General features: G+C 42.7%; 3 protein-coding genes, 1 long non-coding RNA gene and 1 pseudogene across 4 annotated transcripts; 2 read left to right on the forward strand and 3 right to left on the reverse strand.

Annotated features, from left to right (window-relative positions):
- Positions 1-1,903: 1,903 nt before the first annotated feature.
- LOC119766295 lies at positions 1,904-6,904 on the forward strand. Its single transcript, XM_038250755.1, has 3 exons — positions 1,904-2,827; positions 2,943-6,437; positions 6,494-6,904. The coding sequence occupies exons 1-3, from the start codon at positions 1,904-1,906 to the stop codon at positions 6,902-6,904; spliced, it is 4,830 nt and encodes a 1,609-aa protein (XP_038106683.1).
- A 1,356-nt stretch (positions 6,905-8,260) lies between these two features.
- LOC6034120 (protein croquemort) lies at positions 8,261-17,603 on the reverse strand. The gene is made up of 6 exons (XM_001844436.2): positions 17,487-17,603; positions 10,189-10,502; positions 9,822-10,127; positions 8,957-9,753; positions 8,807-8,897; positions 8,261-8,743 (listed from the first exon to the last, which is right to left on the reverse strand). Exons 2-6 carry the CDS (start codon positions 10,312-10,314, stop codon positions 8,603-8,605), a joined length of 1,461 nt encoding a protein of 486 aa, XP_001844488.2. The 5' UTR covers positions 10,315-10,502; positions 17,487-17,603; the 3' UTR covers positions 8,261-8,602.
- LOC119767144 lies at positions 13,895-14,701 on the reverse strand (annotated as a pseudogene).
- Positions 16,575-16,996, forward strand: LOC119767145. Its single transcript, XR_005277355.1, has 2 exons — positions 16,575-16,714; positions 16,777-16,996. It is a non-coding gene; the product is annotated as an uncharacterized LOC119767145 (long non-coding RNA).
- Positions 17,604-22,338: 4,735 nt separating the features above from the next.
- Positions 22,339-25,526, reverse strand: LOC6034121 (protein croquemort). Its single transcript, XM_038256829.1, has 6 exons — positions 25,382-25,526; positions 24,044-24,263; positions 23,676-23,981; positions 22,772-23,619; positions 22,624-22,714; positions 22,339-22,559 (listed from the first exon to the last, which is right to left on the reverse strand). The coding sequence occupies exons 2-6, from the start codon at positions 24,173-24,175 to the stop codon at positions 22,446-22,448; spliced, it is 1,491 nt and encodes a 496-aa protein (XP_038112757.1). The 5' UTR covers positions 24,176-24,263; positions 25,382-25,526; the 3' UTR covers positions 22,339-22,445.
- Between the last annotated feature and the right edge of the window lie 2,167 nt (positions 25,527-27,693).

The raw sequence follows: 27,693 nt of genomic DNA on the forward strand, positions 1-27,693 counted from the left end.
GAAGACCCTAAAAGCTAGTTCAACCAAATATTACACTTAGAATGAATGGCCCTTAGCTTCTTCACCTCCTTTCCCCTTATAACTGCCAGCGCCCTGTCTGGATCTATCCTCCATGTGACAAAAGGTTTGAAAAAACTGTTGTCGCGATCTTCAATTCTGTCTCTCCTCTTTCTGTCCTAGGTTAGCTTAATATTTCTCGCCGCAAATTGCCAATATAAGCAAATAATTACAATTGACTTCCGGTGATCAAAACAATATTGTAAACTCAAATTTAACAATTTTCACTAATAAGCCAAATTATTGCTGATATATGCCGAATACAAATTTTAATGCTATTAAATTCTTATCGATTATTATATACTCAACTATTTATGTATTTCTACAAAAAAATATAATTCCGGACCAAAATTTGTTTTTTTTTTCAATTTCGGGAATTCCCGGGACAAATTATAAATAATCCCGGGATTCGGGAATTCCCGGTTCTGGAAAAATCCCGGGATTTTTGTCCCGGGAATTCCCGGGATGGACGCACTATTCATTTGTATCGCTATTCGGAGTCGATTGCGGGCAACGGGGCCGCGGGGTTGCTCTGCGATTTCGATCGTGTTTTTTCGGCGTTCTTTTTTGTCTTGATAGCAGTGATAAAATGAGTCCTTCTTTTATCATCGTTGATCGGAAAGCACGCCGCCGCTTTAGTTCGTCTATGTTATTTGTTTATTTCAGCATATGGGTAGTTCTCCGCCAACTCATCCCCACAAAAAAATTCGGGACTGTATGGGCGTAGCCTTGGAGCACAGTGTGGAACGTTCTTAGATATTTTTGGTTGTACCGGGCAGCAATCAAATTGTCTAAGAATATTGAATTGACCATTGTGGCAACCCCTACAGCGTGGTGCAGACCCGTAATGCTATGCTATGCTATGCTATGGGTAATTCTCCGCCAACTCACACAGCAGTTGCCCCGACCCCTCTTTGATTTGCGTGAAACTTTGTCCTTAGGGGTAACTTTTGTCCCTGATCACAAATCCGAGGTCCGTTTTTTGATATCTCGTGACGGAGGGGCGGTACGACCCCTTCCATTTTTGAACATGCGAAAAAAGAGGTGTTTTTCAATAATTTGCAGCCTGAAACGGTGATGAGATAGAAATTTGGTGTCAAAGAGACTTTTATGTAAAATTAGATGCCCGATTTGATGGTGTGCTCAGAATTCCGAAAAAACATATTTTTCATCGAAAAAACATAAATTTTTTTTGAACTCTGCCATTTTCCGTTACTTGACTGTATTATTTTTTTAGAATATGTCATTTGATGGGAAATTTAATGTACTTTTCGAATCTACATTGACCCAGAAGGGTAATTTTTTGATTTAGAACAAAACTTTTCATTTTAAAATTTCGTGTTTTTTTTCTTACTTTGCAGGGTCATTTTTTAGATCGTAACAATGTTCAACAAAGTTGTAGAGCAGACAACTACAAAAATTTTGATATATAAACATCACGAGTTATCGCGGTTTTTTGAAAAATAGTTTTGAAAAGGTTACTTTTTGCGTTTCTCTTTGTTTCGTCGTCCGTGTCTGTCGCGGGTGACCATGAAAGACCATGATCAACGACGACCAACATTTTCAAAACTTTTTTTTCGGGGCAACTTTTCCCGATTTCGTGTGATCCAAAAATGTAAAAACATACTTTTAAGTCCTTCCCATTGCACTACTGCTCGGTTGGCACGTGTTCGATTAAACAACTAGTGTTTGTCAAAAACTTCCGTTAGGAGCGATCATTCTCGAACAAGCCAAATAAAGAGAAACACGTTTTTTAGAGTTCGTCGCGACTTTCTTTTATTTTCGTTTCGACCGCAAACATTTATGGTCCTTCGCGAACCGAATAGTAGAACCGTGCGATTTCCCGATGGAATCGATTACCGCGAAACGGAATTCTCTCTTTGCGAAAGTGAAACGCGAACTCGAAACCGCGGAACGAGTGAAGACGCAAAACCCCTCACTCTCTGAGGTCCGGGAGCGTCTGGTGCGCCTCGAGGCGCTGGGGAACAGTTTCTTCGACGTCCAGGACCAGTTCGAGGACGGAACCTCAGCGACCACCTTGGAAAACCTAGTCTCGGTCTTCGACTACCGGAAGGAGTTTGAAGATCGGTACTATGCAGCGAAGGCGATCTACGCTGCCCTCGACGAAGGTTCCGGCGCCAGCGATCGATCGTTCGCTGAGCCGGCGAACAACCTAAAGACTGCGGTAGCGGCGCTGTTGGAAACGCAACGAGCGCTCCTGTCCAACCAAGCGGCCCACGCAGCCCAGCTGAACCAGATTCAGCAGGGAAACCAACCTCCAGCAGGACAACCAGCTCAAGCACAACCGGATCCCTTCATCAACGTCCGGCTTCCTCCAATCAACATCCCGAAGTACGCGGGAGTCCGGAAAGAATGGCTTTCGTTCAAGGACTTGTTCGTCAGCACCATCCACAGCAAGGAGTCGCTGCGGCCATCACAGAAGCTGCAGTACTTGAAGTCGCTGCTGGAGGGAGACGCAGCATCCCAAATCAGCTCATTCGGCATCTCGGATGACAACTACCCGCTGGCGTGGGACAAGCTGCTGAGGAAGTACGACCAGAAGAAGTACACCGTGTTCGCGCTTGTGAAGGAGTTCCTGGACCAACCTGTCGTGTCAGACGCAACCGCTGGCAACCTCCAGAAGCTGGTCACGACCTCGGACGAGGTAGTTCGGCAGCTCGACGTCTTGGGCGAGCAGTACCAGTCACGGGACCCCTGGCTGATCCAGCTGCTCCTGGAGAAGATTGACGAGGAGACGCAGGCGCTCTGGGCGCAAAACTCGTCACCTTGGAGAACCCGAGCCTCACGGACTTCCTGAAGTTCCTTGAGGACCGGTGCGACGCCATCGAAACCTGCTCATCATTCACACGAAAGTGCACCTTGAGTGGAGCGGGGCGAAGAAGGAGATACGAAAGCAGCCGGCCAAGCCAGCTGAGAAGAAGGTGCAGAGCTACGTCGCAACACCGCAGCCCTGCCCAAAGTGTTCCAAAGAGCACTTGCTGTTCCTGTGCGAAGCGTTCAAGGCGTCCAGCGTCGCCGACCGTCGGGAGTTGGTGCAGAAGTCCAGACTTTGCTTCAACTGCCTGAGGACGTCGCACACGGCAAAAACCTGTTCCTCGAAGCACACCTGCAAGACTGATGGATGCAACCAGCGTCATCATACGCTCCTCTGTCAACACGGCGGCAGACAGGCAGCTACCGCAGGGCTTCCGGGTCAACAGATAGCAGCGATGCCGGTCCAGCAACCGGCCATGGAAGCTCAACCCACGGTTCCGAGTTTCAAGGCGGAGGTCACCAGTGATCCAGCTGTCAAGATCACCGTTCTACCCACTGCGCTCGTCAAGCTGCGCGGTAAGAATGGTGTCTTCCACACTGCTAGGGCGATGATAGACTCGTGCTCTGGCGCGTCGCTGATAAGCGAGGCCTGCATGACGCGACTCGGGATCAGCCGGAGCAACGCGCGGTTTCCTGTAACCGGAGTTGCCGGGACACAAGCAGGAACCACCCGGGGAATGGCGCTGCTGGAGATTGCACCCCGTTTCAGCGACGAAGTGGTGATGAAGACGCAGGCGTACGTGCTCGAAGTGTTGGCTCCCCCCACACCGTGCCAAAGCTTCAAGCCCAAGCAATTGGAACTACTCCGTGGGCTCCAGCTAGCCGATCCGGAGTACTACAAAGCGGGACCGGTAGACGTCATCCTAGGCGCCGAGCTGTTCCTGCCGATTCTACAAGCGGGCCAGGTTACAGACGAGCACGGTCTACCCGTGGCCCAGAAGTCATCGCTCGGCTGGCTCGTCGCCGGCAAGTTCGGCGGTGAAACAGTGCTGCAAACAAATCTGGTGTCCTTCACGGTGCAGCTGGATGTCAACATCGACCAGACGCTGCGCAAGTTTTGGGAAACCGAAGAAGTGCCTGCGGTCAAGATACTCACTGCCGACGAGAAGAGCGCTGTTGACATCTTCAACATGACCACCAGGCGCAACGACGAGGGCCGATTCGTGGTTCGGCTCCCCTTCGACGACTCCAAGCCGGCATTGGGCGACTCGCTCGGTGCGGCACTCAGAAGGCTGCATGCGATGGAGCGGAAGTTCCTCTCGAATCCGCCGTTCAAGCAAGCCTACCGCAACTTCATGTCCGAGTACCAGCAACTGGGACACATGGAGCTCATCCCGCAATCCGAAGTCGACAAGCACCCCAGCGAGTGCTTCTATTTGCCTCACCACGCAGTCCAGAAGGAGGACAGTTCAACAACGAAGTTGCGTGTCGTCTTCGATGGCTCGTGCAGAACCAGTTCTGGCGTGTCGTTGAACGACCGATTGCTGATTGGTCCAAACAACAACGAAGACCTGTACGACGTCTACTGCCGCTTCCGCACCTACCCCGTGGTCTTCGTGAGCGACATCGAGAATATGTACAGGCAAGTACGGGTGAACAAGCAGGACACGGACTTCCAGCGGATCGTCTGGCGCGATGATCCCGACCAACCGGTGCAACACTATCGTCTGACGACGGTGACGTACGGTACTTCAAGCGCAGCCTACTTAGCGACCGAGTCTCTTCGACAAGCGGCCCGAGACAACGCTGAGAAGCACCCCGCAGCAGCTGACAGGATCCTCAAAGGGTTCTACGTGGACGACCTGATGTCCGGTGCCGACACGGTCGAAGAAGCTCAAGAGCTAGCTGGCCAGATCACAACCATCCTGGGCGAAGCTGGATTCGTCCTCCGAAAGTGGTCCTCCAACGCACCCGAGCTGCTGGAGAACATCGCAGACAGCCGACAGGGACCAGTCCCTGTTGAGTTCACGAACGTGACAGCGTCGGTCAAGGCACTTGGGATTCACTGGTCTCCAACTAGTGACTGGTTCGAGTTCAAAGTCAACCTGGACATCAATAGCCCGAACACGAAGCGTCAACTCCTCTCCGACGCATCCAGGCTATTCGACCCGTTCGGATGGCTCGCTCCAGTGATCGTCAAGATCAAAATCATCTTCCAACTGCTGTGGCTGTACGACTTGCTGTGGGACGACCCGCTGCCACCCCTTCCCGAAGCAGATTGGAACACCATCAAGCAAACGCTTCACCTGCTGGAGCAGATTCGCGTGCCTCGCCGAATTCCAGCCTTCAACGGCAAGTTGCAGCTGCTCGGATTCTCGGACGCCTCGGAGTCGGCGTACTCAGCAGTCGTCTACGGTCGGTCTGCGGACCGCAACGGGAAAATCCACATCGTGCTGATTTGCGCTAAAACCAAGGTTGCGCCAATTCAGCAGATCTGCGTCCCAAAGCTCGAACTCAACGGTTCCTGGCTGCTGGCCGCCCTGATGAAGCGAGTCTCCCTCGCTTTGTGCCACCTCGAGCTGCAACACTTTGCCTTCACGGACTCGGCAATCGTACTGGAATGGTTGTCGGCACACCCTCGCAAGTGGAAGACTTTCGTCGCCAATCGAACGTCAGCGATCCTGGACTTCCTGCCCAGGAGCATGTGGCACCACGTGTCATCGAAGGACAACCCGGCCGACTGTGCGTCGCGAGGATCTCGCCGCTCGAGCTGCTCAACCATCCGCTGTGGTGGGACTCCCCTACTGGGCTCACAGCGAGCAGTCGTTCTTGGAACACTGCGCAGCACCAGCACCGAAGGCACCACCCCTCGAAGAACGACAAATTCGCACATTCTGTCTGGAGATTGGCTCCCGCGTAGCAACTTCACCCTGGAGCGCTACCTTCTCGATCGGTTCTCCTCGCTACGCCGCTGCACTCGGACGCTGGCGACGATCCGACGGTTCCTGTTCAACCTGGCGCGACCGAAGGTGGAACGCTTAACCGGACCGCTGACACCGGCGGAACTCAAGGTAGCTGGTCTACAACTCGTGCGACTAGCACAACACGAAGCATTTGCGAAGGAGATTGCCTGCCTGCGCAAATCGACCGAGGTTTCCAACAAGAGCAAGCTGCGCCCGCTCTTTCCGTTCATCGACCGAGACGGAACACTTCGTGTCGGAGGAAGGCTGCAGAACGCCGACATCCCCTACGACATGAGACACCCGCCCATTCTGCCGCAGCAGCACCGACTGACAACACTTGTCATTCAAGACCTTCACCTGGACAACCTACACGCAGGGCCTACCTTGGTGATCTCAACCCTCAACCAGCGCTTTTGGGTGATGGGATGCCAAACGGTCGTGCGACAGCAACTGCAAAAGTGCGTTCGCTGCTGCCGAATGAAAGCCAGAACCGCTCAGCAGCTGATGGGAAGTCTTCCGGCGGTACGAACAACACCGGCCAGAGCATTCGTCCACGTCGGAGTCGACTACGCAGGGCCAATCCTCGTCAAGAGCGGCAACCCAAGGAAACCACACGTGACAAAGGGCTACATCGCAGTGTTCGTATGTCTCTGTACGAAAGCTGTGCACTTGAAGTCGCCGGTGACCTGTCTACGAAGGCCTTCTTCGGTGCACTCAAACGGTTCATCGCCAGAAGGGGACTGTGCACCGAGATATGGTCCGACAACGGGACGAACTTCGTCGGAGCCGATCGGCAGATGCAGGAGTTTTTTGAAACCGACGAGTTCAAGCAACAAGCCGCCCACTTCGCTGCCAACATTGGGATCAAGTGGACCTTCATTCCGCCTTCCGCACCCCACATGGGAGGATTGTGGGAAGCAGCGGTCAAAAGTGCGAAGACCCACCTGCGCAAGGTCCTGGGAAACGAGTCGGCCACCTACGAAGAGCTCTACACCATCCTGACGCAAATCGAGGCCTGCCTCAACTCGCGCCCACTTTGCGCCCTCTCCAACTCTCCCGATAGCTGCGAGGCTCTCACCCCGGACACTTCATCATCCAACAGCCGATGAACCTCCTGCCGGAACCCAGCGTTTCGGACGTACCGCGTAACCGACTGGACAACTGGCAGCTCGTCCAGCAGAAGGTGGAAGAAATCTGGACGCGTTGGCGCAACGAGTACGTGACGTCGCTGCAACCGCGCAGCAAGTGGCAATCGGAGATCGACAACTTGCAGGTCAACCGCTTGGTGCTGGTCAAGAACGAGAACACCCCGCCGGCCCAGTGGGAGTTGGCCAGAGTAGTTGCGACACACCCGGATCGCAATGGCATCGTGCGGACCGTCACGCTGCGCAGAGGAACAACGGAGTACCAGAGACCGATCCAGAAGTTGGTTCCACTACCGACTGATTGAGGCTACTGCCTCAAGGTGGGGAGGATGTTTGGGTAGAACCAACGCAGTGTGTAGAATTTGACTTAAACCCCTTAACCGTGTACAGTCCACTTCCCAACACAACATCACACACACACACACACACACACTGACACAGAAAAAGGCCCAGTAAACGTCAAATCCCCAAAAACTTCCGTTAGGAGCGATCATTCTCGAACAAGCCAAATAAAGAGAAACACGTTTTTTAGAGTTCGTCGCGACTTTCTTTTATTTTCGTTTCGACCGCAAACAACTAGACTTTTTAAATAATAAGCATTGTATCTTATAGCAATCGGTTGCCTAAAAAATCAATCTACAGCACATTGCTTATGGTCGCATTACCATGATGAATTCTGACCTCATACCCATCTTACTAACCCCTCAAAACCACGCGATACTTTGCCAGAGATTCAGTCAATTCAGCGGTCTCTACCATGCGAGTATCGGACTAACATTCCCATCCACTTTCCCGTGATCTTACCACCGGTCGTGGCCGGCGCCGTGATTGATCAGCATGATAGGGGCCTTGAAGAGTAATGTGAAGTGGTTATGATTGGTTCTTACTTCATCTTTGGTCCATTGAGCAATTTTGGAGGTCCTGATCAATAACGAAGTAGCAATTACAGGTAGAAATTATTGCTATGTTATACTATTCTAAAGTCTTAAGCATGACTTTGCCGAAGACACCAAGTCGATCAATCCCTTCTCAAGATACAAAAAAAAATGTATCGAGACTTGTATGAAAAAAAAAACTAATGAAGCAAAATGGCATTTTTTTTATTGCCAAAGAAAATGAATGGACAGTCAAATAAATAAAAATACAAAGAAAACGTAGAGAATTACTCAGTTGCAAACCAAATCGATGAGGAAATCCATTTTAAATTTATTTATTTTTTAAAATTGTTTGGGTGACCTAATGATGCAAAATCGCTTTCTATCGAATTGCATCAGTACCGACTTTGTTATGTGATATGGAAATTAAAAAATCCCAATGCTATTTGTGGGCAATTTGAAATTTATAGAATCTTTTTATTTCATTAAAAATAGTTACACATCATGTGGCAAGTTTCGACTATCTAGGATTGAATTACAACTATTGATTCATTTTTTTTTAGTTGGCACTTTACCGCTATAAGCTATTTAGATTATCCCGTTTTCGTCACTGCGTGGAAATGATTTCGCTTAAACAAATATCAACAAGTTTTCAAGTAAAACTGACTATCTACATCGTGAGCAAAAAATAATAATTTCCTTCCAATTATCTCCGCGCTTCGATACTTGGTTATCGTCACGGGAAGGCACTTTACTCGGCTTCTGTCGCGTCGACTTCGTCCAAATCTCACCGCAACAGCTCCTCGTACGGCACCTGGCTGCTCCACTTGCGCACGTAAATGTACCCAAACGCGCCAGTCAGGATGATGCCGATCGTGCCTAAGAAGATCGCAATGTAAATTCCGAGCCCGGGTAGCATCAGTGCCAACTGCGTATATGAAAAAGAGGGTAGGATTAGGGCATGGTTGAAATGGGGATAAAGCTGCCTTACCTTGGCTTGGTTGGCCAGTTCTGGGGTTAGTGTTGCCCTTTGGGTGAACCACAGCATTGGAACCATCAGCTTAGGAACTTTTTCGAACATTCTGTGGGGTAGGGTGATGTAAGTCGCGGGGAATGTTATGAAAATGAATTTAAATCTTACGAGAATCCACTAATTGGCTGGAGTAGCATGTTGATTTGCAGCTGAGCACGGACATCCAACGGAATTCCCGTGTGCGGTTCCATAGCAATGTAGAACTCGTGCTTCGACCTGTTCGGACTCATTCCATCAATGTCTTCTCGGTATGATTTGTCAGCGAGGTAGAAATGTGGATATGAAATGAAAGTGGGTGAACCAAACTTACAAGCTGAGGCATTGAACACTCCTGGTTTAACGTCGGGACAGTGAGCACCGTTGCACCAACAGGCAGCTTCCGGATACTTGACGCCATTGTCAAAGACCTGTTCATCTCCGACGTATTTGGTACCCTCGACGTCGTGGATCGAAATTTTTTCTCCATACTGAAGAGTCAAAGTGCGACAAACGTCCGATGGGAAGATTGTCACATTGGTTTTGTTGCTGTGACTTACAGGCCATAGTTCTCCGGATGTTCCCTGAACCTGTCCACACTTGCCTCGATACATTCCGGTGTCACTGGCGCCATTCCACAGCGTAAGCATGCCCGTATTCTCCAACGAGTCCGCACCCGTCTTCATGGTGAATGTTCCATCGTAGGTGTCACTTTCATTACGATCCACGAACCAACCAAACTTATTGAACGGAACCTTGATGGTGTCGTTGAGGGTCTTCAACAAGTCCAGCAGAGGATCTTCAAAACCGTCAAACAGCAACTCTCGAACTGTTTTCCCGCGCCACAAAAAGGTACCGTCCACTTCGACAACCATATCTGCTGCCTTTTTCAAAAAATAATTAGAATCCCGCATAAAGTACGCCACATTCTGCAAATAAAACAACAAATCAATAAATAAATCTGTTCAACATCCGCCACACAAAATGAATCACACACCAGCGAGATAACGTTCAGATTAGTCACTTGGTCGTCCATCGTGCCGTTCGATCGATCTGGGTCAAAGTGCCAGGTTCGTCGCTGGTTGAACGTCACCGTGTTGTTATCGTTCCACACCAAATTCTTCCGCTCGTGAACTTCGTGGAACACGTACGGTCCCAACTCCTGGAAGTGGGGCTTGACCGTGGGAAATTTATGCAAATCGTCCGCATTGGTCCAGTTGAACAGATACACCTCCAAAAACATCGGGATTGGCGTCTTGATCCAGTTCTGATAGTTGACGGAGCCATTTTTGAGCACTAATTTCTGAAAAAGTGAAACCTCAACTTTAGTCAAAATTCAAAAATCGAAAGTCCGTAACACTCACATCGTGCAACAGCTTGGAGGACATGGTTGGCCACAGCGTGCCCAAAACAATCGCAAACAGCACCAGAAAGGCTGAGCAGCCAAACGATACCATCTTCTTTTGGAAATCCGTACAGCAGGAACACATTTTGACCTGATTTGTTTTTTCCTATTCGGTACTCGGTTGAAAATGACTAAAGTCTCAGGGATGAATGACTCTTGCCTCGCAGCTGCTGAGTTTTATCGCAGCCAGAACCTGGGTCAAGCGTTGTTCTTGTTATCACATTAGCAGTTTGTAGGGTTTGTCTTTGTTATGCCATTCTGTAATGCCGAAAGCTGGAATGTATAATTAAAATTGAAGTTATGCGAAGTTGTATAATATCTTTTTATGATCATCATTCTAGTACAGACTTAATAAGGTGAAAATTGTTAGTAAATGCAAAAACTTTTGCAAAAAACCTTTTTCATATTCGTTTAATGTTGCTTCAAAATCTTATAATAAAAGAGTAAAAAAAGCTTTACAAGCCGGTTTACAACGGTCATGTATGAAGCATTCACAGGCATAAGCATAAGCATAAGCATAGGTGCCCACCCGCAGTTGCTACTCCGTTATTGACCAGGACCTCCAGAAGTTACATCCACGAGCCGTGGAAGATAAGTGGGAGCTATCTTTCCTCGCTTCGCAACTTCTCAAAGGCCCCTATCATGCTGATCAATACCGGCGCCGGCCACGACCAGTGGTAGGGTCACGGGGAAGTGGATGGGAATGTTAGTCCGATACTTGAGTGATAGAGACCGCCCAATCGACTGCATCTCCGACAAAGTATCACATGAGTTTTGAGGGGTTAGTAGATGGGTATGAGGTCAGGATTCACGAGTGGCAGTGATGTGACCATGAGCATTTTGTTTATCGGTTGAAAATTTTAAATCTTAGGCAGCCGGCTGCGGAAAGATAAATAATTGATCATTTAAAAAGTTTTTTTTTTATCGAACGCGTGCCAGCCGAGCAGTAGTGCTATGGGCTGGACTTATAAGTATATTTTTACTATTTTCAATTTAGATAACGCGAGCAAATTTCAAAAACAGTAAATAAATGACGCTTTACTCTTCATAAAATCGATCGATGCCAGTTAGAATAAATTTTTACGATCATTAACGATGACAATTATCGCGAAAAAACAGGACTGCGCGTCCCCAGAAGCACTGCACTTATGATGTCCAATAAGTTATAATAACCACTCACCCAAGCACACAAACAGCGACACAAAAGAAATGAAAATAAGCATGCAAAAACAAGACAGCGCGCCCGCGTGGTCAGCGCACTAATCAAAAAAAAAAAAAAAAAAAATCTATTCTCGTAATCGTGAATTAAGTTCACAAATGTGAGAACCACGAAGGAATTTATTCATTAGTTCCTTCGTGGTTCTCGTATTTTTGAATTTAATTCACGATTTTGAGAATTGATTTTTTCCGTGTTATGTGATAGTTTTGCCTTTAAATTTTGCAATTGTCCCCCATCAAACTTTTTTATTTTGATCATCCGAAGGTTAAAACCCGGGCAGCACGGAAAAAAATAAATTCTCGAAATCGTGAATTAAATTTACGAATGCGAGAACCAAGAAGGAATATATGCATGTTTATAGTGCAAATGCACCATACTCATGAATAAATTCCTTCGTGGTTCTCACATTCGTGAACTTAATTCACGATTACGAGAATTGATTCTTTTTTGCACCCTTACCAAAAATCATGATTTTTTGAGTTCCAAATCCCACTTTTCATACGATTTTTTTCAGTTCAACTCATATAACCATTTTTATGGTTTTAGTACCTGAACTCAAAAAATCGTATGAAAAGTGGGATTGGAACTCAAAAAATCATGATTTTTGGTAAGGGTGTGTGAGGTGGGATTAACAAAACGGAGTTCATTTAAAAAAATCAAAAAAATAAAATCTGCAGAAATATCCGATACAATTTTTAGAAAATCATGTCATCATATGAGAAAATTTAAAATCCATCCAATCCAATTTTTACCATTAAATCATGGTAAAATCATTCAATCATTGATCGCGTTATCATAATTATTGCGTGGAAAAGAAGGTTGGTTCCATAAAAAACGAGATTTACGCGCGCTTGGTAGTTAAAAAATAATTATCATCAGTCATAACCAAATATGTTATAATTTCTTATTTTCGGAATTTTACTAAATTGCCTAATTGTTGATAACCCGCTTTGTTATTATTTTTTCTTTCGATAAACTTGGCTAGAATTATGGAAAAATTTAGACCAACTTTGGCAAGAACATTATTTTGGTCATAATCAACTGTAAAACCTACCGAAATTCAGTAATGAAGTTCGATATTGTTCATTGCACAACCAAAATTTGGTAAAATTTTGTTCATTTTGACAGATGGTTTGCCGATCTAAACTACATATATCGATTTTTTAACTACTGAATTCGGTAAAAAAAATTAAGTGTGTAACTAGGTGTGTAAACTAGGTGTGTAAACTTTCATAAAAAATCGAAAACTGCAGTGTTTTAATGTTTTATTTCGATAATTATGGGCAGGACTATAGGCAAATTTTAACCAATTTTGCCAAGAACATTATTTTGCCCATACAACGTGGTTTTCAATCCAAAAAATATTTAATTTAACTCCTCGAACCGTGTCCTGATGTAAAGATCGAGCACGAGCTGTCACTGTCCCTTTTAGCTGTCATCGGGTAGGCCTTTAAAAACCAGCTATAAGTCGCATGGCTAAAAAACATTTGCTATAAAGAGAAAGCAAATCTGATGCAAACAAACCAACTTCTGTGGCACTCAAAGGTTTTAAGGTGAAACGTGAAGGCAATCTGAGTGCTAATGTATTAGTGCGATGCAGTGGTGTTGGTTTGATGACCATCATTGTTGACGTCATCGATGTACATGTATTAGTGACACCGTGTAGTAGTGGTGGTATTGACAGCCATCCTTGCAAAACATTTGAAAAATGCCTATCTAATCCTTAATTATCATTTGAAAACAAAATATCACTTCAATATTTTAATTTCTTTATTTTTCTTAAATCTGTTCAAATGTCTGTGGACATTTGTGTCTTAAATCTGTCCCGCCCGTGTGGATCAATCGGACCGCGCACTGGACTCACAATCCAGAGGTCGCCGGTTCGAATCCCGCGGCGGGCGCTCTAAAATTCTTTGTGTAAATATGGGTATTCGGCGCCGTCGCTCCGTGCCATACTTTCATACACTTAGGAGCCCAGGGCGGCGAAGTCCTTGTAGATAAAAGGAAGACACTAGTGGTTGGTACTAGCAATGGTGGCCGACAGCTATAAAGTCAACTTCGTTTTTTTTGTTCAAATGAAAAACGCCATGCCAATGAGATTTTTTCCCTAGTGAGTGCATCATCCCCAAAAATAATTTAAGCCAATCGCAATGCAAAATGATTTTACCTCAGACGAAAACAATCAAAAGGTAGTTTTTATGAACTTAATTCGTGTCTAAAATTAAGGGGTCACATACTTGTAAACCGGCAAAAATGCCAGAGGTTGCCACACTCAAATTTTTTTTTTTAATCTGTATTGAGGGCATTAAACTGTTTGCTAAATATAAACTTTGTTCTAAAATAGATAAAAAAAATATAAAATTGTAGCATAATTCATGAAAAGAATCGCTTTCACCGTCCAATTTGGCGACTAAAGTGGCCACCTAGATTTTATTTTGTAAATATTTTAATCTGACATCATTTGACCAGTTTCGAAGTGTCCTGGAATACTTATCTGTGTTACTGCCGACTCGGACGATTCCAGCACCTTGGCGTCCTCGTCTTTCCGGGTGCAAATCTACATCTGGTTGTACTTTCGCAGCTCGGAATACTCTGGCACGACGCTTATCAGCGTCAGCCCTTTGATTACTTCGACGATCACCGCTAGCTCCGGATGCTTGAACCGCCGGTTGTAGATTATCGCGAACATTTTCGGTTCCTTCAGAAAGTCCCGATCGAACAGCTTGCCGGCGCCGTCCATGATGTCCTTTAGGTTGGCCTTGTTGACCACTTCGATCGGCACTGTCTTCATAATGTAGCGGCTTTTTTGATCCTTGGTTTCGGCCGCGTCCCGCAGGATCTTGAGCGCCAGTTCGGTCGGATCTTGCAGCACCGTCGTGATGTAGCAGATGTTCTTCGCGCCGGTGTCCACCGATTCGAACCGGAACTGAACTTTTTCTTCTCCGTTTCGGCCTGCTTTTGCACCTAAACCGAAATGTCCTCCTCCTTCTCTTCCGCGCCTTCTTCAGCAGGTTGTTCCTTGGGCGGAGATTCGCCCGCCTTCCCGTATAGATCGTCGGCTACCTACTTGTCAGCAGCCGGAACGCGTCCCGGGTGCAGTCCCGTTCGTGCATTTTGCCAGGAATCCGCTCTGGCCGGGTTTCTTCCGGTGGTAATCCGTCGTGAACCGTAAATTCATCGTGATGGATTTTTTTTTGCACGCCGGCTGACAGAATGAAAACAAATCGAACTGTCAGATGCTTTGCGTGGTGTGTCAAAGAAAAGTGTGGCCAAGAACGTTGGAATTTTGAGAAAAAACTTTTGTTATGAGTTTTTTTCAATCGATAATTAATTATTATCATAGTTTTATTCCTGTTTATAGTATTTTTGATAAATAATAACAACTGTTGAACGTTTTTAAATACTTTTTTACGATATTTAGGACGAAAATGCTCACATTAAAATAAGAAATGCCTAAGTGCATGAACTAAATTTCTGGCAACACCCACGAATCGAATCTTGATGATTACCAATACTAATGTCACTGATGCTGGTGTTAATTCGTGTAAAATAAAACGAAAATTTTCTCGCGGAAATGCTCGATTCGCAAGTTTTGAACGACGAGTTTCGCGAATTTCGCGGGTGTTGTGACATTGGTGGTAATCAGCAGATTCTCCTGGCTGCAGCACGTATAGGGATTACCTTTTTTTGAGGTAAGGCCAATTAAACAGCATTTTGGAGCTGATTTTCGGTGGTGAAATATTGGTATGGTGAAAACAAAGTGCAGGAAAAGAGGCTAAATTTATGGAAAATTTGAATTTGTTGGCCTGTTAAATTATCTGTTTGGATTCTCGGAAATGTAATGTGCATAGTGATTATTTTGTGTTGCATGCTGCGTGTCTTTTGAGGAAAGAATTTACAATATTACGAAAACGTTGTAAATTTCTACTGTTTAATGTGGAACAAAAAAAACATCATTTATAAGGTGGAACGGGATAGATTTTCAACCATGTTTTTTCGCCATATTTGATGATGGCACGTTACACCTTAATGTGTTGGTTAATTTTTAACTAGGAAGCTTTATAACGAATATTATATTCCATTATTTACTGAATTGTTCAGCATTCGAAAATTTGTAAAATTTAATTGAAACCGAACTGACATCAACTCAACGCCAACATTTCAAAAAGCATCATGTACAAACCGTGCGTTTTGAGAAAAACGCATTTGAATGTTGAGCATCATTTTTCAATTCAATTTGTATTAAGCAAAAGAAGACTTCATATTCAATATAACATTATTTCCATCATTATATTTAAGAAAAACAAACATAACTTCATTTGAAATCACAAACGTCTATATCACCCTGCTGTTATGATTCGTTTTTCGTCGGCAAACGTACATGGCGTCTTTTTCATGATGCTTTTTTTCGTTACGAGGTTCATGTAGTTTTTTATTTGGCAGGTTGACAGGCACTGCTGATGCTAGAGATTTTGTTTATGTTACTTTATTGAAAATCATGATTAAACAGACTTTGCTGAAGTAACTTTTGCTGATTTTTAGTGGGAGGTAGCTTATTAGGAGTACTTCAGAACCCAAAATGTGTCAAAATGTACATGACGTCTATTGAAATGTTGCCGTCGAACTTCAAAAATGTCGAGTTGTGTAATCGAGTGTGGAATGTATATCAAAATATTTGCATTGAAAATTAACAAAATTCAACTCTCGATTCCCAGGAAATTGGAACTTTCGAAAATCGTCACCCTCAAGTTGAGATTCATTCGATCATTTTGTACGTTGACACGTAACGTAATCAATAATCTGTTACAAGTTAACAGTCACCACTCCTGCTCGCTTGTCGTCACGCGATGCGTTGGGCTGGCAAATGTTTTGTTTTGCTTGTCCAAATAAAACACAACAAACGATTATCTTGTAATGGTAATTACCGCGCCTTATCGATTATTGAAACAGACAAACAGCCCAAAGGTAAACTGCTTTCCAAAATATGAAACAAGAGAATGTATCAGTTTGCTACTCAATGTAGACAAGATAATCCATTATAATAGATGATTCGTTACTTGCTGCTGTAACGCAGAGTGAGATGTCTCATCGTTTGTGTTTGAACACTGAGTCAGATCAATACGAACAAGAAACCCAGCAATGACAGTTAGTTTCCAGTTCTCCTTTAGTGAAATTGCTAATCGCGACCTTGGCCGATGAAGCAGCTAGGCAGGTCACAATACTGCACGATACAACGCTAACCTGAGCACAATGTACACTTTACGCTGTAATTGGTGTTACGTCGCGGTTGTTTTTCGTAACTACAGTACGTCCAGTTTCATTTTACAGGTTTCGTCGCTGTGAAAGATACCTGCCTGGAGGCGACCTGCAACGACATGTGACGGGACTTTCAAGTTCTTTTTTTTTGGGATATGCATCGGATAGGGTTTCATACTGCGACGTTCACTGGTGATAACAACATTTGCAAGAGAGAAGTGAAAACACTTAGCATCAGTATGTGCATTGTGCAGTAACCTTTAAAAATAATAAACTTTCGATCCAAAATAGATTTGTCTATCTTATCACTTTACTCTACTGATCCAAGGATAAGACAGACTGAACTGTTGTGTTTACATTCAATATTGATATATGCGTTTGTATTCTGTTTGCGTACTTGTTCATAAAAGTTACCATCCAGAACACAACAAATCAAGTTCAATGCATCGTCCAAGGGTGTATAAGCTCAGCTATAATGAGTTCTAAGTGACCTTCGACTCGAATGAAAAGATTTTCCTCCTTCTCATTCTTTGCAGCATTATGAGCTGTTCTCCACGAGATGACCAACGAAATCTCAACAACATCGAATTTCATTTATCGCATCAGTTACTCTGTATACACAACGATTTCGCAGTCGTCTCGGTTTCATACACAATGATGTTTTGCAATTTACGCACAGCTCTAAAACCTTAAATTTCAGTCTTCGAACAATTCACTACTTCACTAAAGCTGTAGGATGTATCACAACCAAAATAATGCACTTGTTCTATTAGGCAATTTACCTATTTTGTTATTGCTAATCTTGCTTTAAATGATGTTGCCACAACCATAAACGATTGCACGCAAAAACTCGTCTGTTGCACTCTGCTCACTGGCACTGAATGAAGTCTGGGTTCGAAACATCAACGCAGGTTTTGCTTTATTTTCTTATTCTAGTACCTCCTTTAGTTCGAAGACTGTCATGATAATCATTTTTTGTTCCTCGTCGAAAGTGTATTGCAATAACCCACCAAGGAGTGGCGCTGTTTCTTTTTAGTGATTTGAAATGGCTGATTTTCATCGTTTGATTTGAATTTCATAATTTGTTTTTTTTTTTTTTTTTGAACCATCAGGTTCCAATACCTGAAATCTTATAAATACCCTACGCAAATAGAATTATACAAATGTATGTGAAACTCTCCCGATTGCAGAAAGCAACATAATGATTCCTCAAAAAGTCGAAAGAAGACTTTTGAAATTCAGATAAACACAACTTCAAAACAATTTATCAGTTATTAAGCTTAGTGACATTATACACTTTTGCTGGTTTTTTTTTTAAATTCATAATGAAAAGTGGCTTAGGGGAAAGTGGAGCAAGTGTAACAAGCTAAGGAAATGCTCGTTATTACCCATTAAAAACGTTAAAAAATCAGTCGGATTTTTTTATAATCATCTTATTCCAGGTCTTGACTGAGACTTTGATAGAACAAGTTTTGAAAAAAATCCTGTTTTTAAATGTAAAAAAATGATTTTAAATTTTTTGATTTTCCGTGCGTCCTACTCAATTAGTGGGACAAGACAGAGTCTCGGCTCGAAACTTCAAACACGAACAAAAGCAGCGAACCGAAAATTGGCAATGACGTTTTGGAATTTTAACAGTTTGGAACGCATGAATTACCCCATTATCGGTTTCCCACATGGGTGACGTGGAAATTGTTGCACATGGTTGAAGTTGGGAATTTTGCAACTTATTTTAATTTATGCTAAATTTCAAAATTTAAACACGAATCTACAGCGAATCGATGTGAAAACTAAAGATACATTAAAGGCACGATGATTTGATGTGCAATCTTAATCAGGATCACGATAAAAGAGGTTTAAATTGAAAAATAATGATAAAACACATTCTGGTCTGGAATTTCACGAAATTTTGTCTGTTTTGGAAGACTTAATGTTATTGCACAATGGTTATTGATATTTTTTACAAAAAAGTAAATTTTTCGGTTCGTCCACAAACAATCCCATGTTTGTAAACAAACGACGCCATATTGCCAATGTTGTTCGGTAGCTCATATCAGGCCATCGCCGGGGCCCTGGGACAAGACGAACAACCCGTTTGGGGCAAGAGGAACAATGCATGAAACAACATGTTAATTTGCTAACAATTGAACTGTTATCACTTAGATACATCAGATTGGAATGTATTTGAAATGTTTCTTTCATTTTTAGATTAAAAAAAATATTTTACTATAAATTTGATCGTTTTTACGAAAAATATAATTACTTAGATAATAAATAGTAAATTTTCATAATATCACTATATTTTGTGTGGACAATTTTTTTACCAACTGTTTATCAGTTTTTAAGTACTTTATGTATTTGTTCCTCAATAAAATATGTTGTTACAGCAATTCGTATTTTTTTCCATACTAAAAATCACTTGCCACCACCTGAACAAGATTTTTTAAAAGCTCTCAACAAAAATATCCAAAAGTTAAATCATACTTTATAAAAGGTGCAAGTTATTGATAAGGACACTACTAATCTAGGAAAAATAGCATTTTGATAAAATGAGCCTTAAAACGAACCCTAAGCCTTATTTTGTACTTTCCAAATGTTATAAGAAAACTAAAGTTTTGACAAAAACTTCATTTAATCATATGCCCCGTGGCGTTTACGTCGTTTTGGCGGTTATGTGGTAGTAAAATCAGCTAATTGCATTGCTAGTTACAATTCCTCATGCTGGAAATAATCAAAAGTGTAAAAATTAAAGCCATACGAGCGATTGTTCCTCTTGCCCCATATGGTCGTCTTGCCCCACTTTCCCCTACTCACTTTTATTTGAACTATTCATTCTCGATTTTAAATCATCTACGATAGTACTGGAATGATTATCATTGTGCGATTTGATTTTTTTGTTTATTTTTTTAAAGCAAATGTCCTTTTCAATTGGGTCCTAAAATGAAGCTTAGATTGCTGATATTATTCTTTACAACGATAAAGCTTATTTTTCTGAGTAAAATAACCCTTTGTACGACTACAAAGAGTTTAAAATGGATTTTTAAATCAATTTTGAAAAATTAACCTCGCGGTCCTTCTTGACAGAAAAGGTCCTACTTGACAGTTCGTTCCAAGGGGACCATAGTTAATCCATCGAAAAAATGTTGTCTTGTCAATAACTTTTTTTGCATAAAAATAAAAAAAAAAGTGATCAGAAATAGTTTTTAATCGTGTTTTTTACCGTTGTACATAAAAATTTACATAGGGTTTTAGTACCCAATTCAATTCAATTCAATTGGTGTTTATTAGAATTTAGCAGTTCTGCTCCAGGATGTTACATTTGCAATTCAGAGATTTGGAGAACCTTTCAACTGAGATCAATTCATAAGCCTTTACAGGAAGGGTACATGTTTCTAAGTTTAGATTTTGCTAGCTGCGTGCTCTTGTCGGGAAAATAAATTTTGAGAAAAAACCCTAGATCTATGTTTGGCTTAAGACTAATATCACAGTTGTTGACGGAGGAGTGCTTCGATGAGCGGATTCGTTGACATCCCACAGGAAGTCCTGAAGGTTCTCGTTGCCTTTTCGATGCTTGCGTCGATGGTGTCGACGCCGGCCAGCTCGTGTAGATCGTCGGTCGGGTACCACGGATCCAGGTTGTGCACCATCTTGAGCAGCAAAAATGTCCTTTACTTAGTAAACTTTAGTCTTTTGATTTTTTTGTGCATATTTAGGGGAGAGTGGGGGGAGTTGATCCCTTTTTTTGTTTTTTCTTTGTTTCTCACAAAACTATGAACGTTTTGCATGAAATGAAAGCTTAAACATTCAACTATGTTAGGAGTATTTAATCAGATAAATTCTTCGAATCATGTCAAGCGTTTGAAAACAATATTTTATATCGGAATTTTCAGTCCGGGTACTTAGCCTGATGGTTAAGCGATCTGCCTTCCAAGCAGACGAGCAGGGATCGAATCCCGCCCGGTCACCTCGTCACCGATTTTTCGGTGGCAACTAGACCCCCTTGCTCCCTCTGGGAGCACCAGAACCCCGGTAATTAATTACCAAAACACACACGCACGCCGCTCCCCCCGCTAGAACCAGATAGTGGTGGTTGAGTGCAAACAGGACGGGAAGATGACCAACCAACCACACCACAACGCGTGAAGGAAGGAAGGAAGACTCTTCCAAGAAGACCCCCTGGAGATCATCATCATCCATCATGAACAAGAACAATAGATCTCGAGATCTATAAATAGACGCACGGCTCCGTGATGGCAAGGCCGATTGAGCCAGTTAGGGTATAGGTTAAGATAGAGGACAAAGAATAAAAAAAATCGGAATTTTCAAAATGTTAGGCGTAACTTGATCCCTCTTTAAACATTTTGAAGGAATCTTAAACAAAATGTTTCTTATTCATACAAACTTTTGATTTGCTATAGGTTACAGCAATTTCACATAATACCTGTACGTTTGTGTTCAAAATAGAACAAGTTCAGTATGTAAAATATTTAAAAACCTAAAATATTGCGCAATTCTCACTAACTTGGACTTCGCATTAAATTATTGCTATTGATCGCACTATTGCGACTTGTCAAGATGGCTTGGGAAATTTTAATTTTCTCAAAAAATGATCAAAGCGAGCCAGTGTTGCTCACCTGTCAATCGCAATTTTAAAGTGCGAATGTCCAGTTTGGTGGAAACTGCGACTGGAAATGTAAATAAACAACTGCCGGTTGCCTAGTTTTTGGACATTTTGTTGTCAAAACTGCGAGATAAATGTGCGGATCAAATCCAAGTTACAGTGCAAGGATCAATATTTTATTTTTTTTTTTTTGAGACAAAAATTGAGCATGTTTACATAAGCTGGTAATTTATGTTTACAAAACATTTCAAAAATATTTCAAACTGCAGTAAGTCATGTACAACTATACTAATTAGTAACTTTAAAGGAATCTATGTACGAATAACTAAACCAATTAATTAAGCTTGAGGTTGATTGTAAAAATAATATGACGATACATTTATGCGAAAGTTTTGTAGTTGATAAGTTTATTAAATAATTGATGCAAAAAAAATATTTTTTAGATTTTTTTAAAGTGTTTTCTATACATATCGAAAAGAAAAAGGATCTCTTAGAGGTTTTTTGCAACACTTATGAGAAAAATTTGTGAAACTCAATCCAAACATTTTTTTATTTAACTTTCTAGAAAAGAGCTAATTTTTTTACTCACTTGCTAAAGAGAGGGGTTTCCCCGTGGATCAAGTCTCCCCACTCTCCCCTATATTCTAGACAAAATAAGCAAACGAGAGTGAGGATTTGATCGTCTTTTTGTATTTTTGTAAATTTTTGAGTTTTAGCACAAGTCAGAACCTAACTAACGAGAAACAACCCAGGGATCGAGGCTCTTCAATATTATATATGCTCATATCTTGTAGCAATAAAAATGTGAGGAAAAAGTTAACAATTTCAAAAGTGCCAGAAAAATTTCCGTCATTTGTGAATGCCATCTAATAAATCGGAATTTCATTACACTATGAGCAATGATAGAAGGTGAGATATGGAAAATGTTTGTTTGTTTACCACTTTCTGCTTAGCATTGTAGCTTAGATGGCATTTCGATGGGTTGCAAAAGTAAAACAAATTAAAAAGGGAGATAAATCGGAAACTGTTGTGTAATTCTTAAAACAAAACTTTATTCACTTAGCAAAAAAACAGCATAAAATCTATAAATTAGTGTTGATCGGTCCCGCTGTTACACCATTCAGTCCTTCCATACGGCCAGCGTAAAGTAGAGTGCCACGGCAAAGGCTAGAACTCCCACACCGAGCAACGCATACGCGGTATAAATTCCAGCATTCCGCAGGGTATCGATTTGCTGTTGCGAGAGCAAAAAATTTATTAATTGATTGCTTATAATTTGATATTTTTGTTTGGCTTACCACTAAGTCGTCAATGACATCTTGCGTGAGTACGACCCGTTGCTCAACCCAGAACGCCGGCATCACAACGTCCGGAACTCCGTTCGTTACCCTGAAAGGATGTAGTTTTAGGGCTGCTTTTTAAAGAGAAATGAAGCTGAACACTTACGCTAGGCCGTAATCCTTAACGTCAACGTTGTACTGCAGGCGGCCGTTGACGGTCATTGGGATTCCAGAGAACGGATGCAGTGCGTAGCGGAACTCGTGGGCATTGCGCATCGGGCTCAATCCGGATACTCGGTTCAGGTAGCTCGGGTCGGCCAGATAGAAGTGTGGGAAGCTGACCAACAGCGGAGCTCCGAAGTTACATCCGGATACGTCGAACATGCCGGGTTTAAGGGCCGGACACTGGTCCACCGGGGCCGTGCATTGGCACTCCGTTTCCGGGAAGGTGTGTCCGTTGTCGAAGACACGGTTATCGCCGACCCAAACCTTGCCTTCCAGATCGTTCAGCACGAAATCGCCGTCGTACTTCAGGGTGATGGCGCTGCACAGATCGGTAATGAAGAGGATAAAGTCTCCGGGGTTGTTGATTTGGGAGCTGGTCATTGGAGGGTTCACCTGGCCGGTTGAGCCACGGACTTGGCCGCAGACTCCACGGTAGTGTGGAACCGTAGGTGCGTTGTTCCAGGTGACCATTTGGCCGGTAGCTGTCCACGAGTCCGTTCCGGTTCGCATTCGGAAGATTCCGTCGTACTCTACGCTGGTGTTTCGCTCGATAAAGTATCCGAAACCGTCCCAATCGGGAAGCTCAATCTCTCCGGCCAAATCGGGCACCTCAGCGAGGAGTGCTTGAAGTGCCGCCAAAAGCCTATCTTCGACACCGTCAAAGAGAATGTCCTTCACGAGAACGTTCTGATAAGCAATGCCATCAACCAAGTTGTTGGCATTGATTATAATGTCGAGCAGTCCTGTCAACATTGGGTCGTTCATCTCTTTTACCAACTTGCCGACCGTCTGTAAGAAATTGAGCTATTAGTTACTATTCTATTAAACCCTTCTTAGATCATTACCATGAGAATCGTATGAGGAGTGGTCACCCTGTCGGTGTAGAAATCTCCAGTTGACTGCTCCGCAATGTAGTGCCAAGTGCGCTTCTGCTGGAAGGTTATCGTGTCATCGGTGTTGAAGTTGACGTTAGCCCTGTCGTGAGTCTCCAGGAAGACGTACGGGCCACGCTGGACAAAGTTTGGCCGATCGTTGGGATCCGTAATAGCCTCCGGGTTTGTCCAATCCCAAAAGTAAATGTCGAAATACATTGGCACTTCGGGCTTTCGCCAGTTTTCGTACACTTCTGAACCAGGCTGCATCACAAATTCCTGCAAGAAACAACGGCTTAAGCATGACCATGAACAGTCAAGTACCTCAGTTCTCATATTACACTTCTCGCCACCGAATTCACAATCGCCGGCCATCCGAACCCGAAGAATGCGGCCAAGGCGAAGATTCCGACCACACCCACCCAGGACCATACTTTCTTCGCGGTGTTGGAACAGTTACAGCAGCAGCACATCCTGTTGATTGTTTGTAGTCCGTCGTCAACACGCCTCAGACGTCTGACCTTAAGTGAGTCAAGTCGAAACGACGAGTCGCACTTTTTCCTGAAATACCAATTCGAAGGTTAATCCCGTGCCGAAATCCAGCCGAGATACGGCAGTCAAATTTTTCTTGCTTCGGTCACCAACCGTCGTCTCCTTACAATGGCCGTACAGAGATATGGCGGGAAATTGCGGTTATCGATGAAGGGGGGGTAACTCAGACCGTAATCTGGGTGGAGCTTATCTCGGTTGGGGCCCCACAGAGGTTGCTAATCAAACTGCTGGTACATTTATAGCGCGTTTTACCGATTGACTATAAATCAATTAAGATTCTGTATACAGAGATGATGCATTTGTGAAATTGGTGATTGCTTAAGACCGTAAGCCTTGAACTGTGAACCTGTACCTAGCCCGTGTTAGCTAACGTAGCGAGTACATATCGCGGGAAGCTGGATTATTTGGAAATAACCAAACTGATAAGATTTTTTGGTTGGCATAAAAAATATTGTGGTAATCTAAATACAGAACCATTGTTCTTCAAATCGTAAATTAGGTGATTTAGATATGTACACCACTCTGCACTTTGTTTTCATGTCTATCAACATTTCCCTTGATCGGTTCTTTAAGGGGTTACATACATGTAAATCATGTTGCTGTGAGCGCACATTTAAACTTTTTTAAATCTTTTTGCAGGACAATAAAATATACAATTTCATCTATTAGCAAAATAAATATGAAGACATTTGGGTGTACCATTGCCGAGATATATTTATTTTAAGTTAGCAGTTTCAAAAAAAAAACGGGTGCTACGATATCTCAAAATATTGGTGAAGACTCGTTAAACCAGTCCTGTGTGCATGACGAAGGTCGATTTTTCATAAATATAATTTTCTATTCTGTATTTCGAGCCATAATTTATCGAAGAGTGAATGCCACCAAATCTGATTATTTAAAAAAAAAACATGTTTTGAAAAAATATGTTTAGAAGCTATAATCGAACGCCAAAGTACTGATATGCCAACATTAGGTGCACGATGAAAATGCATGCCGTTCCCCTACCTCCTTAAGGTCCGTAGTTAGCACAATTTCAACACCACAAATATAAAAAAATGAGATACTTAGGGTGCAATGATCTTCACCTGGATACATTCTAAATAATTATCGAAATTGTCACGTCATACCTGTATCACCGTTGGGGGTTCGTTGAAGAAATCCGTTCCATTCGTTTAGTCGAATAATGCTATAGTCCGAAAACTTGGAGTGGACACGGCTGCTGACACGCATGGGCGTTTTAGCACTGAATTAGCTTTGACCAGTGGTAATCGCTTTTAACTCCCGCGTCTCCGTTGTCCAGGGGTAAATACAATAAAACAAAATCCCATATCAGATCTTATCTATCGGGTATCGATAGAACAGGAGGCATTTAGATCGTCTTGTGATAAGTTATCACGAACTCAGGCCCCCGCGTAGAAAATATTTATTTTTGTAGATCAGACGGCAGCGTTGTGGCATTTTCCTGGCCTCGTTCCATCAATGTGTAATAGCAGTTAAGTAGTCTAACTGAACCAGTATCTCATCGAATGTACTGCAGTTGGCTAATGTTTCTGAATTAGAAATTTATTATTATCTCGCATAACCACATAGTTTTCAAAATTGTGTACTAAATAAAACAACAATTTTCATCTCGACATATTTGATTGAAATCAAATTTTGGGTATCTTAGAAGGTCAAAAGTTGAGGCTCAGCTGCACAAAATAATGTTCTCAACTCAATTTGGCACAATTGGTTGGTCACTTTTTCGTTTGACACTTTTTTTAGTTTGTACCCCGTTGGTTGGTCAAAGTCAAACTCAAAAGTGACGAACTGTCACTTTTTACGCGGCGCTCACGCACTCTATCAAAACAAACGTTTGGTAGCGTGTGTGAACTCCGTGTAAAAGGGGTGTTAAACTAAAAAGTGACCCCGTTCGTTTGAGAACAGTTGGTGTCAAACCATCGGGGTTTGACTGTATATCTTTATTGAACTTACTCATAATAATTACATTTCTGGATTTTTTTAAAGGTCGAATAACGAAATCTCCAGTTTTTTTTTTTTTTGCTTTTTGGGTGTTTTTGAAACCGCCTTGAGTCAAGAGGAAATTAAAAACACCCAAAAAGCAAAAACTGAAAATTTGGTTTATTAAACCTTTTTAAAAAAGAAATCCAGATTTCTTTTTACATGTCATGTGGTATTCCTCAATGCTCCTCATCTTTGTGTTACTTTTCGTTTTATTGTTAACTGTTCACATTTATTTTATTTACAAATTGTTTTACATTGTTGCATTGAATAGAATACATTTAAGAGGCAGTATTTGTGAATTCTGCTCGGTTTGTTCTAGAGGTCGTATGGAGGTGGTCCGATTTGGATGAAACTTTCAGCGTTTGTTTGTCTATAATGAGATGAACTCATGCCAAATATGAGCCCTCTACGACAAAGGGAAGTAAGGTAAAACGGGCTTCGAAGTTTGAGGTCCAAAAAACTGAAAAAAATCTTGAAATTGCTCGCATTTCCGTAAAACTTCATCAATTCCAACTCTCTTAGTCGCATTCGAAAGGTCTTTTGAAGTACTTCAAAATGTGCTATAGACATCCGAGATTGGTTTGACTTTTTCTCATAGCTTTTGCCAATTACTGTTAAAAATTGTTTTTTTTAACCTTAATATCTTTTGGCAACAGCCTCCAACACCCATACTCCTATAGGTCAAAAGTTAGTTAATTTCATGACCTATTAGCCTACGGTATTAACTTTTTGGCCAATGGCAGTTTTTCTCATAGTAATTCAATTTTTCTACAACAAACATTTTAAAACGTTAGTTTTTGCCCTGTAGGCCTCCATAGCGGCACTTTTGGTCTCAATTCTGTCATATTCGGAACCCTCGGAAAATTTCTCGTAAGTTTGAAGTGTTGGAGTTGTAAATTTGATTGAAAAAAAAAATAAATTTGAAATAAATTAAAATATTTTTTAATAATTTGTTGGATTAGGGGTAAAATTGAGCGAGTGGTGGCGCTATAACCACGGCAAATAGCGTCCAGGGCATTCGTGGAATTACAATGTCCCATCCCAGAGGGTCTCGGAGTACCAAACCTTCTTAGCATGGTGCTCCCAACGAATACAACCAAACCTCGGAGCGTATGGTGGTGTGTCCCCACGCTTCTTCCTTCCCTGTCGATTCAGTGCTCAAACTCAACCCAATTACGAGTCATCTCTGCGATACGGCTTTACGCAGTAGGCCTGGCCGCTTTCACGCTTGTGATGTTTCAATGCATTCCGATGCAATGGCGCACTACAAATGTAAGTAAATGACAAGAAGAGTGCTAGGCGTCATCTAACCAAGGCACTCTCCAGGATCCCTTCGAAAGATTGGCTGCGCTAGGGTCTGATTAGATTAGGTTAGATTAGATGTAAAGTGTAATATAATATCAAATATAAATAATTATAATAATATTTTCACTTC

Source organism: Culex quinquefasciatus, chromosome 2 (assembly GCF_015732765.1).
Source record: "Culex quinquefasciatus strain JHB chromosome 2, VPISU_Cqui_1.0_pri_paternal, whole genome shotgun sequence".
NCBI lineage: Eukaryota > Metazoa > Arthropoda > Insecta > Diptera > Culicidae > Culex > Culex quinquefasciatus.